Source organism: Papilio polytes, unplaced genomic scaffold (genome assembly GCF_000836215.1).
Source record: "Papilio polytes unplaced genomic scaffold, Ppol_1.0 DF823691.1, whole genome shotgun sequence".
Taxonomy (NCBI): Eukaryota; Metazoa; Arthropoda; class Insecta; order Lepidoptera; family Papilionidae; genus Papilio; species Papilio polytes.
The window spans coordinates 2,958,050-2,969,491 of record NW_013525513.1 but is presented as its reverse complement, the minus strand read 5'-3'; the positions used below and the strand labels follow the sequence as shown (position 1 = coordinate 2,969,491).

Sequence of the window (11,442 nt, the reverse complement as noted above, 5' to 3'; positions counted from 1 at the left end):
GAGAACATAAGAATTAATTAATACCGTGGGAGTCGCCAGCCAACGATCTAGGGGAGTTTAAGTGCGTGCGTCATTGGAGATCCCGGAACCCTAACCTATTTGATTAGATGATGGCCACCAAGAGTTTCAATGGGTCAAATCCCACTAAAAAAAGGTAAGACTGGTGGGAGACTTATTTAAAAAACTACCTATAAGTACCCTTATCGAAGATCACAAAACATAAGACTATCTCTAGCAGTTAATAACGAAAAAGTATGGATAGTAAAAATACAATTTACTTAATATATTGCTGAGAACTGGTTATTTGGTCTATATTTATAAGAAAGGAAACAAAAGTGCCGTTTAGACAAATATGTAAAGCGGGGGAAGACAATGTTCGCAGGAATACCAGCCGCGCTAGACTCGGTGTGAATAATCAATGAGCGGGATAGCGTTGCCGACGTCAAAATGTTGGCAATTTCAGACACTTCCAGCCGTTTAACTGGAATAACGATGATTAATCTAAATATTCAAAGACCCTTCTCCTAAATGGTGCATACTTAAACATAATGCCACTAAGAGCTGAGGATGTTTAATATTATTTAAATTCTTAAATCTGTGAGAAAAATAATAAAAAAGATTAGATACCACGTTGTGTATTATTTTGTCTTGTAATTGAATGTGTTTACTACAAGTATACAAGTTGATGAATGTGGAAGCAGCGAGAGTGATGTTCCAGAACCGCACATAACGAAAATTCGTAACTGTCTGTTTTACTTTTTCGTAGGTTTGTTCTGTCGCTTCTAATAAGGTTAATAGGGTTACTTTAAGGTACTAGAAAAATGTTAACCTACTCTTCAGGTAAGTATTAGATTTTCTAGTTTCCGTAATATCACTGGCAATCTTAATATGACTAACGATCAATAAATTCTGTTTTAATGTTAGTAAAGCTTCTCAAAACGTGTCCCTTGTGTGTTATCATTTAGTTAAAATGCTTCCAGCTCGGATTTCATGTTCTATCATATTTACATCAACCATGTTGTGACGTCATTTATAAATTGGAGATGTTATGTTTGTGAAGTAATTTTAATATTTATGAAGTGTGGAGGGTACGCTGGTAGAGGTAGAAGAGATGGATGGATTGCTTGTGAGGTGATTTAATCAAGAAGGTGGTGCCTGAGATGACGGCCGTAAATCCACCGCGCCGCTCCTACTGCAGTAGGATAAGTTAGGAAAGATGATCGTCAGAACACAGTAAATAAAGACAAAACATGTAAATGCGTCTTTCAAGAAGAAAGCTCTAGTCTCTCTTTGAAACACACACAACCGTGCTAGCTTTATTTTTATGCAATGTTTGCTAATCCACCGTAAATTTGTTTGTGACGATGTATACCGCGTATTCGCATCACCGATCGCTTTGTACGCATAGGAGCATATGTTGTCAACATGTCAACAACAAACATTTCACTTCCGTCTGGTTAGTATCGTTTTCAACATCATACAATTGCGAATATGTGTGAAATCATGATAAGGATGTTTTCGAATTAATATTACACTGTAAAGGGTGTAAAAGCGAAATACGGTTCAGTGATTTTTCTTAGTTTTTAAAGTTTTCAAGCTACAATTTAGTTTTTTAAACTAAGCATGTTTAAAAAATAATAACAGTGAAATAAGGCGCATTTGATTTTATATCCTGAGGGGTATATTGGAAATAGGAAATGTTTTCAGTCGTTCAACACCATAGACAATAATTTACTTTTTATTAAAGTATGTTTACAAACTTTCGTCATGTCCAGTTATGCAGTGGTTGACATAAAAAATTTAAAAACATAAATGTTGTATTCAATAAAACAAAAATTAATCCGTTTAGAAATTTTACTTTCGTTAATTACTGCACATTGAGATCCACATTGAATCAGGACAGTAAAATTTTCCAAGTGGCTAATTTGTATAATAAATAAAAATCTTAAAATTACAATACACAGTTAAAAAAACAATTGGATGAAATATTACAAGTGCTAAAGTGAATTTAATATTATTAAACAGTTAAACATTATAATGAAGATTTCTACCCTTATTATTGTACTTATTTACTTTAATATGTTAAATTTAATTATTGAAAAAAAAAAGATTTGGCGAAAATTTAAAAATATGAACTAAAATCCATCCAATTAAACATACCATATTTTTAACATGAACAGGATTTTACGTATGTTGGATTTTAAAAGGTTTCTAATCAAAATCGAATTTCATAGGGAATATCAGATTTACATCACAATTCTTAAAATAATGTGCGAGTAAAGTTTTATAAATTTCAAGAGAAATTCTTTATAAAAAACAGTATCGAAAAACGAATATCGAAATTTATCTTTAAGAAAATGTTCATCATATCTAGTACACAAACAGATTCACAAACAAAAATTAACACCGACAAACGAGAACAATCAAACTCGTAAGTAAATAATGACTCAAGTATTGCCACAAAACGCTCTTTTGTGTGTTTTTCACCTGCACAAGTATATAGACAAGTACATAAAGAAATTAATATACAAGAATTGTGATTTAAATCAGTAAATAAGTACATTACATACTCAACAAAGCTGCAAATGAAAAATCGCACCGAGTAACACTTCTTTTAAGAAGTACACGTACAATTTTCATATTTAAGGGCCGACATACACTAACCTTTAAGTCGCCATACACGGACCGCAGTTTAGTCATAAGTCGTAACAAATCTGTTACTTTGACCATTCCAATACGTGTACGTCGGCCCTTATACCACAATAAAAGTTCACAGATAGCTTTAAGCTACACTAACAGTACAAGAGATCTCGACATTAAGTAGGTCATATAATTTTTCATACATTTCCACTAACTTGTAATTCATAGATAGAATTAGAACATCTAGAACTTTCCGTATGGAGTAGAAAGGTAAAGTTGGCATAAATGTCTACTAACTCTTATTAGTGTGAAATATTAATGTTTTTAATATATAATTTTACTGGGAGGTGCGGGGCTGTTAGTGCTCATAGCCTGCTCCAGTGTGTCCAGTCTGCGGTACGCGTGTCCGCGACTGTTCCTGCGGCGACCTGACTGACGACCTTCTATTATCAAACCTAATACCTAGATAAACAATTAAAACAATCAAACACTTCATTAGCTTATATACAAGACTAGGCCTTAACTACGATGACCCACTATGAATTGACTTCAATATTTATAAATTTTTTGCTGATATATTCATATATGAACCAGTAAGAACGTCGGAAAAGTGTATATGGGAAATTCAAAAACCATTGCATGCCGGGATTCGAACCCAGGACCTACAGACTACAACAGACTTACTAATTAACGCGGTATATAGTTAAACTTAGGAATAAAATGCGAAGGTTTAGAATAAGTTGCCAGCGTCGGTTTTTCCGTCCAGATATGACTTGGGGGCCTTCAAGAAAAGAGTGAATGAGTATTTATTAGGGTAGCGCGTACCATCTTTCGACCAAATCTTCACTCTCAGTCGGTGGGATCGTGGTCAAGCGCTAGTTTAAAAACTTAAAAAAAAATGTATAAGCAAAATTTGTACTAATATTTGCTCATACTTAGCTTATTCCTAAGATTAACTTTATACCACGTTTATTTGTACGGCTGCAATTGTTGTAACTCCTTAGCCACTGATGATCTTACAAACACTTGGAATTAAATATGTATATTTCATAAGATTCAATTTTAGAATAACAAATAACTGCTATCCCATTTTCGTTTTTATTTCGTTTTTTTATTTCCACAATGTTTAATCTGCTATGCCTTTGTTATTTTATGCTCTGAATGAATTAAATGAGTTATCATTATTTTATATTAGGGTTGTGGACTTTACACTCTCACATATTTGTCCATTAGAAAAATGTTGTCAATACTCCAGAGATGGCTGAATGCTGAGACATCTCTTTAATTGCTTTTTGGTTGTATTTCATTTATTAAAATAAAACACTGATTATTGTCTAAAAAGAAATTATTTACACTCCTTGTTAAAATTAAATTAATAATTAAATTTGTTTCTTACCACTTTAGTAAATTTGCTCTTGTTATGATACAAGACGTAAAGCAGGACCACAATAATCACTGCCGTTAAGAAGAATGGGAAGAAATGATCATCATCTTCCGCAAACTCATCTTGTGGCATCTTGGAAATGAATTCTGTAAAAAAAAATTAACAACTTAACATCTTGCTTCAATACTTATTGGTGGAAAATGTATGCATAATGTATAAATATTATAAAGAACTATAAGAATATCTTTCAAAAGTTCCTTTATGCTTTATTGTATGTGCTTAAAACTTAAAACTACAACTTGATAATATTAATAAAAAAAAAACAATAACCTTTGTATGTATTCCTATAACACCATCTTTTAACAAGGTTCCTCTAAGAATGTACAGTTTGAACTCTTTAGTTAAATTTATATATGTGTAGGCTAAACTTTAACCTTACAGTTCAATTAAGAATAATAATTTTGCCTACACACGCAGCTTTTACTGAACAGTTTGTCTGTTCAATTCAAAATTTTAAGTTAGAACTGATCGTATCAGGCTTAATCAAACTGATATTATAAAAGCGAAAGTATAGATGAATGAATGGATGTTTGTTAGAGTTTGTAGCCTAAACAGCTGAACAGATCTCGGTGAAATTTGGCATAGGCGCAGAGGATAGTCTGGAAGAACACATAGGCTACTTGCATTTATTTTAATTCCGCGCGGTCGGAGTCGTGGTAGTGTAAGAAAGGGGAACCTTTTATTTATCTAATTCTCCACAATCTCTGATACATTGAGTTTAAAAAAAACACATTAGTGCTTCAAATACAAAATATAAACATATGTGAAATAGATGTGTAGTTTTGAATATAGAAATCATAACATCATTATTTAAAACCGTGAATACAAAGGCATGAGTAAAATGAATTACATAAATATTAACAGCCTTGAAAAACATATGAACACATAAAAACTCAGAACAATACCATTATACAGCGATGAATTCACTTTTATGTGTATGATGTTTATTTTTTTATATTATCAACCAAAAATTGTATTAGTATAACTAGTAAAAAAGGTTTTTTTTTCAACAAATTGCTACAAATTATTTTGCAAGGATCATTATTGATTTTTTTTTAAAAAATAAATAAAACACATGCTTTAAAACAACTAGCAAATAATTAATTTAAACTATTATAACACACTAGCTTTCGCCTGAGACTCCGTCCGCGTGGAATTAAAAAAAAAGAGTAAGTAGCCTATGTATTCTTCGAAATCTATGACAAATTTCATCAAGATCCATTCAATAGTGTAGGCTACAAACTCTAACAAAAATCCATCCATCCAAACTTTCGTATTTATAACATCAGTGATCTCACTAATCTAAGTAAGATGTTATAAGAACACTATTCCTATCTCAGTTTCTGTTTGAGAAAGAAAGAGATGGCAGATACAGATATAATACAGATAACTAAAGTAGTTCAACAAAAAAAAAGTTCAAAATACCTACCTCCAGATTTATCTCCATAAGCTGTTATTATTGGGGCAATACTTTTAAGATTATCCTTTGGTTTTTCCTCAACAATTTGTTTATCTCCTTGACCAATGCTTATTTCGGAATTATCTTGAAGCTCGGGTTTTTCATCTTCTTCGGAATCTGGAAATTTTAGAATAAAATAATTAAAGTATAGTCAGTATCAAGACAAATATATTGGTAGCCTTATCTTTTATATGTATTAATAGCTATTGTTATCTCTTTCACACGGATAACAGTAAATATTAACACAAGTGTAAATTATATTGTATTCTGGTTATATCTACATTTAATTTAGTATAAGTATTTAGTGTCCTCCATATTAATATTAATATGAATATTTAGATGAATGTTTGTTAGAAGGCTAACTGATCTCAAAGAAAGGCATAGATGTTGTAATACAGATAGGATATTTGTTAAGTTTTTTTTAATCGGCCTGGATGTGGTTCAAAAGCTAGTATTATATGTGTGATAGCTATTTCTTGCTACTTTGTAAACATAGAAAAAAATAGTAAAAAAACATAGCTAGTAACAGTTTATAAAGAATTTTTGAAATTAGACATTTGTTTTTGAGTTTCAATGCTACACAAAAATAAATCTATAGACTTTTTAATATTAGCATAGACATGGATAAGAATTATTTCTTTGTATGTTATGTGCAGGGGTAAATTGAAATAGTAAATAGATTTTGTGCCCATAGACATATTGCACAAAATTGTGCAATATAAGTGATTATGTTAAAAGGTTAAAGTGGTATATTGCAAGATTTTCAAACATTGGCCAATATTGTGCAAATTATGTTTAGATTATTTGGTCCACTGTAGTATAACTCAGTTTATAGTTTTGTAAGATAATTATTGTGTGGGCCATAAAAATGAGATAATAATCCATTTGATTATGAACATTTCCCAATGGTACAGTAATGTAAATATACTGCCTCTAGACTTCTATGACTCCATTTGCATTAAATTAAAAGTAAGTAGCCAATGCGTTGTACTAGTCTATCCCAGGGGATGTTTTTTATAGTTGATCCATAGATGTAGACATCTATATCAAATGTAATTAAAATCTGTCCAACCATTTAGGATACAAACTAAACATCCATCCTTCTAAACTTTTTGCATTAATATTAGTAAGACATACTAAATATAGATAATTGTAAAAGTTAATAATTTTTTTTTGATTCTCACCCATATCATCTTCAATATCTTCATTAAACTCTTTGTCTTTTATCTGATTGTTTAGGAGCTGATCTTCTTTTTCAACATCCACTTTTTTAGGAGGTTGCTCTTCTTCCAATATTGTTTTATCATCATCAGATTCGACTGATACTTTAGTTTTCTGAACAACTGTTGACTTTTCAATATTAGTTACCGCTTCATCAGTTTTAGGTACAGTAGGTTCAATTGTTTTCTTCACACCCTCATTTACTTTTATAGCAGATAGCTCAATAGATTTTTGATCTACAAAATTAGGATTAGGTTCCTTTAGTTCTTTGATTTCAGGTTGAAGATTTACTTTAGAAGTTTCAGGCCTAGCAGGATTGGCATCTTTAATTTCATCATTAGAGCTTGGAATAATGTTTTTAGTAGATGAAATAACTGTGGTGTTCGCAATAACAGGTTCAACGACCTTTGTTTCTGTACTAGTTACTACCGGAACTGCGGGTACTTTCGCATTAGTTGGAGATTTCACTTGTGATTCATGAACTCTTAATTGAATGATGTTTAATACCTCTGAACCCCATTTATAATATTTACAAAAGCTGTTGCTGTCATCACTTGTAACGTCGGCCACTTCGCAAACTTTATCACATCGTTTTTTAGTACTGAAAACATCTACAGCTATCTTTTTATACAAGGGTATGTCAGGAAAGTTTGTAAATTTCCAATTTTTAGTAAAATTTGTGCACATCGTGTCCAAATTAATTACATTCTTCAGATTGTTTATCAAATCATTTTGTTGTATTAAATTGGATTTTCCAATTGCGTCGCAGAGCTGGGTATTTATATCGTAAAAGATTAAGCATTGCATTTCTTTAATTTTAAACGGCGGCACAGTTACATTGCATTCCAAAATCTTCTCCTTGATTTGTGATACAAGAAACTGGTTTTCACAGCGGTTTGCAAGAGCTTTGAGCGAATTATCTAACGAGTACACAGTGTGGGTACCAATGGGATTGCCTAAACTACGATAGCACGTATTTATTAATAATATTGTAATTACAAAACGAAACATCGTAATCTTTTTTGAGATTATTGTTAAAAAGGAAATACAAAATCGATTTTTCCACACAACAAACACTTTTATACAAAGCAAATATATCGAACCTCACTCACATCTCGTATCTGACATTGACATAAACAGTGTTGTCGTTGTCGGTCCCAATATTAAAAAATATAAATCATTACAAAAATAATATGATTTAAGTTGGAAAAAACAATGAACTGACTTATTTCATAATTCTCTCTTAGTTGTTTTTCAGAAAATCCATGTATTTTGTGATACTGCTTGACAAAAACAAAAGGAATAAGTTCATGACAGTTGTGCTCATCGCGTTGCGCTATCTATTGATGCAACTGGATAGATGGCGCTGTCACGATTTTGTGACAGGAGGGTGTTTTCGTTTTACTGCTTTTTAATTTCAAGGATTATTTTCAAACCTTTCCTTTAAGACATCGTTCTATAAAATTATTTATTAATTATTTAACCAAACGGTAATTCAAAGTATGAAATGATTTTGTAACTGTCACTGAATACAATAGACACTAGTTCTATCTAGTTTCTAGTTGTTTATAAAGTTTTTTGGAATCTATATCCTTTTGCAGAAATTAAACATTTTTTTATTCGAAGTTTCAAATAAGAAAATATAATATTTATACGTCGAAAATAATTGCATTTATAAAACGATCCCATATTAACCGAATGTATTACTCTCTAGCGAGCCGGTCTTTTAGGCAATTCGCAATAACGTAAAGCTAATGTCCCAAAATCTCCTCGGGATAATTCACACCAAACTGCGACGTTGCGACCCTATTTAGTCGCCCTCTGCAATATAGAATGAAATGGCGTAGTTTTCCTCCTCGTTATTTTTGTTCTATCAAATAAAGCAAATGAACAAGATTTTCTCTTAAAAAAAATAGCGTCTTCATATAATAAAAAAGTGTTTTTACAATCATTCTATTATAATTAGTTAATAGTGCTAGTTATGAATCTTACAAAGAAACCATCATATTTCAATGCTAAAAATCAAATATCAGGTAGAAAATACAGAAAATTCTAGAATAAAGTTAAGAGTTCGTGTCAGTTGGGCAAAGAATTATAAATAAAACAAATTGAAACCAATTTGTGCAACAGAAAATATTTGATTTGCGCATTCTCCGACGAAAAAAATAAATCACGACGTAAAACTTTTTAATTCCATTATTCATGAAGAAGTTAGGAAAATTTTTCAAAACACTTTATTTTTCTCGTCAACTTAGCCTATTTAAAGTTACTGGCACTTCTAGTTGTTCTTCCGCAATATTAAATCGTCGATAAAGTATTAAGTGCATATTTTTTTAAATTTCTTAGAGTATTTAAGAATGTATGCAACTTGGGTGTTATCAGGCAAGTGCACGATGTGATGTCTCCTTATGTAGGATGGAGTGTTTAAAATTCAAAGTTTATTAAATCATGAATGAATAGATGAATAATTTATAACTTTTGAGACGCGGCAATATCATTCTCGCGAATTAAATAGTCGCTATGGCTTTGCTTTATAGATTATGGGTACAACAAAGTCAGTATCCCTCGCTTGATTCGCTTAAGTCCTAGCAATTTTCTTTGGGTCATTGTTTCCGTGCAATAAATACCGATATAGTTACCGACCTACACAACAAAAATTATTCAATAGTATATAATAGTTTCAGCGTAACAAGGATTTAACGAAAAATAACGTTGTAGGTACTTTATGAATAGGGAAAAATATTAAGAAAGTTAGTGGTGCAGTACGCTTAGAATTTTCCCTCGTGAATGCAGCGTCGTTAGTCGTGTTTAACCTAGATTAATGTTATGTGTAACACGTTTTTTTCTTTTTAATAAACAAGAGTTTACCTGGAAATGCTTCCGACCTACAACTTAAGATTTACAATGCAACGGTCATGGTATGTCTTGATAATGTTACCAGTTTGGTATGTACATAACTTCTGGTGATATTTCTTGTTTAAAAAACAATGAGGCTATTTTAACTATCTATGTCTATCTAAATGGCAGAGGTAGGCGACTGTTTTAATTTTTTTTCATATTTGGCTATTGTAATATTTCCCAAACAGGGAAAGGGAAACAAAGTCTCCACATTGTGGAACAATACACGAGTTTTAGTGTTACATTACGACATCCCTTCTGTTATCCCGTAATTAGCAGTTTTTGACGAAACAGTCGGCTCCAGGAATACGTAGTGCTCTTTTATGATAACTTTTGAATAAAATAACATACACGCCCATATTCTATCCGGACATGTGGATATCTCGTACAAAACAAGTCAATGTAATAAGAGTACGTTTTTATTTTCTTATGGAATAATATTGAAACTGCTACTGTTTTATAATAATTTTGACTTATTTGAATATAATAAAGACATTAATTATTATTTTCTCCTTTGCATCATTATCTCCCCTGCCTTATCCTACTCCCGTAGGGTCGGCGCACCGGGTTTTCGTCCTCCAAAGCGTATCATCCGTCATCTCAGTCATCACTCCCTTCTTGATCATGTCACCTTTCACGCAATCCATCCATCTCTTTCTAGGTCTACCTATACCGATGTACCCCTCCACATTCATAATTAACGTCCTTCTTGTTACATGCGATTCATCCATGCCCATACCACTCTAACCTTTTACTCCTTATTTTCTCAACCACTGGGGATACTCTCAAACTTCCTATTATTTTCTCCTTTGCATTGAACTAAAATCTTTTCAGGAGACTCAAAATTTGGTAAATTATAGTTCATAATAATAAAAGGTAACCGATCCATATCTAACAAAAGGAAAAAATGACCTGTTCAAGGTTGGAAGAGTTTATTAAATAAAAGCGATTTAGTGACCAGAGTTTTATGATTCAGGCGATTGTACGTATTCTCGAGCTCATTAGTTTCCTGTCCATTTCGGTGAAAAGGCATATGACGCACGCATTGCAATTAGGTCGAAAACTAGAAACAGTTCGCGCTAAATTATACCCATTATAGTGACAGTACTCTGTACGATGTTCGATACTCAGTCAGGTGAGAAGTTAATTTATTGATTTTACATGTGTTTATTACTGGAGGTTTAATATTTGTTATACCATTCGATCGCATGAAAATTCTGACGGAACTAAAAATATTGCGAGATATTTTTAAATTATACAGTAAAGCCTATTCTATCATTCTAGACTCTTTGAATGAAAACATAAATTCTCTTTCACGTGCACGTAGGCTCGTTCAAATTTCATTTATGAAATGGACACGGAAATACTCCTCCAAATGAACGTAGCATAAAAAACCATACATATTTCAAGTACGCTTATTATGATTAAAAGTTATTCGTATTGCAGGCATTAATGGTAGAAATGTTTATGTTATTTTTAGATTAAAGTCTACAGTCATTTAGTACGATTTAACCTGAAAACTAAAAATAACACGAACACGTAATAGAGTTGTAATAATACTTAATACTAATATTATAAAGAGAAAAACTTTTTGTTTGATTTTAATGAAATAGGCTATTTCCTGGTATCTATGGGTTTGCAGACGACAGCACAGTGGTAGAGAGATACCTACCAATCGGTCGAACCAGTCATGATCAAGTACAGTCTGAACGCGAGTCTTTGGTAGAGCGTATTAATCGCACACTCGAGGCTGTCTCCATCTGGGGAAATGCCAATCTTG

General features: G+C 32.0%; 1 protein-coding gene across 1 annotated transcript; it reads right to left on the bottom strand.

The window, feature by feature from the left end:
* Window positions 1–1,836: 1,836 nt before the first annotated feature.
* Window positions 1,837–7,895, bottom strand: LOC106104287. The gene is made up of 4 exons (XM_013284292.1): window positions 6,728–7,895; window positions 5,514–5,660; window positions 4,037–4,170; window positions 1,837–3,102 (listed from the first exon to the last, which is right to left on the bottom strand). The coding sequence occupies exons 1-4, from the start codon at window positions 7,773–7,775 to the stop codon at window positions 2,965–2,967; spliced, it is 1,467 nt and encodes a 488-aa protein (XP_013139746.1). The 5' UTR covers window positions 7,776–7,895; the 3' UTR covers window positions 1,837–2,964.
* Between the last annotated feature and the right edge of the window lie 3,547 nt (window positions 7,896–11,442).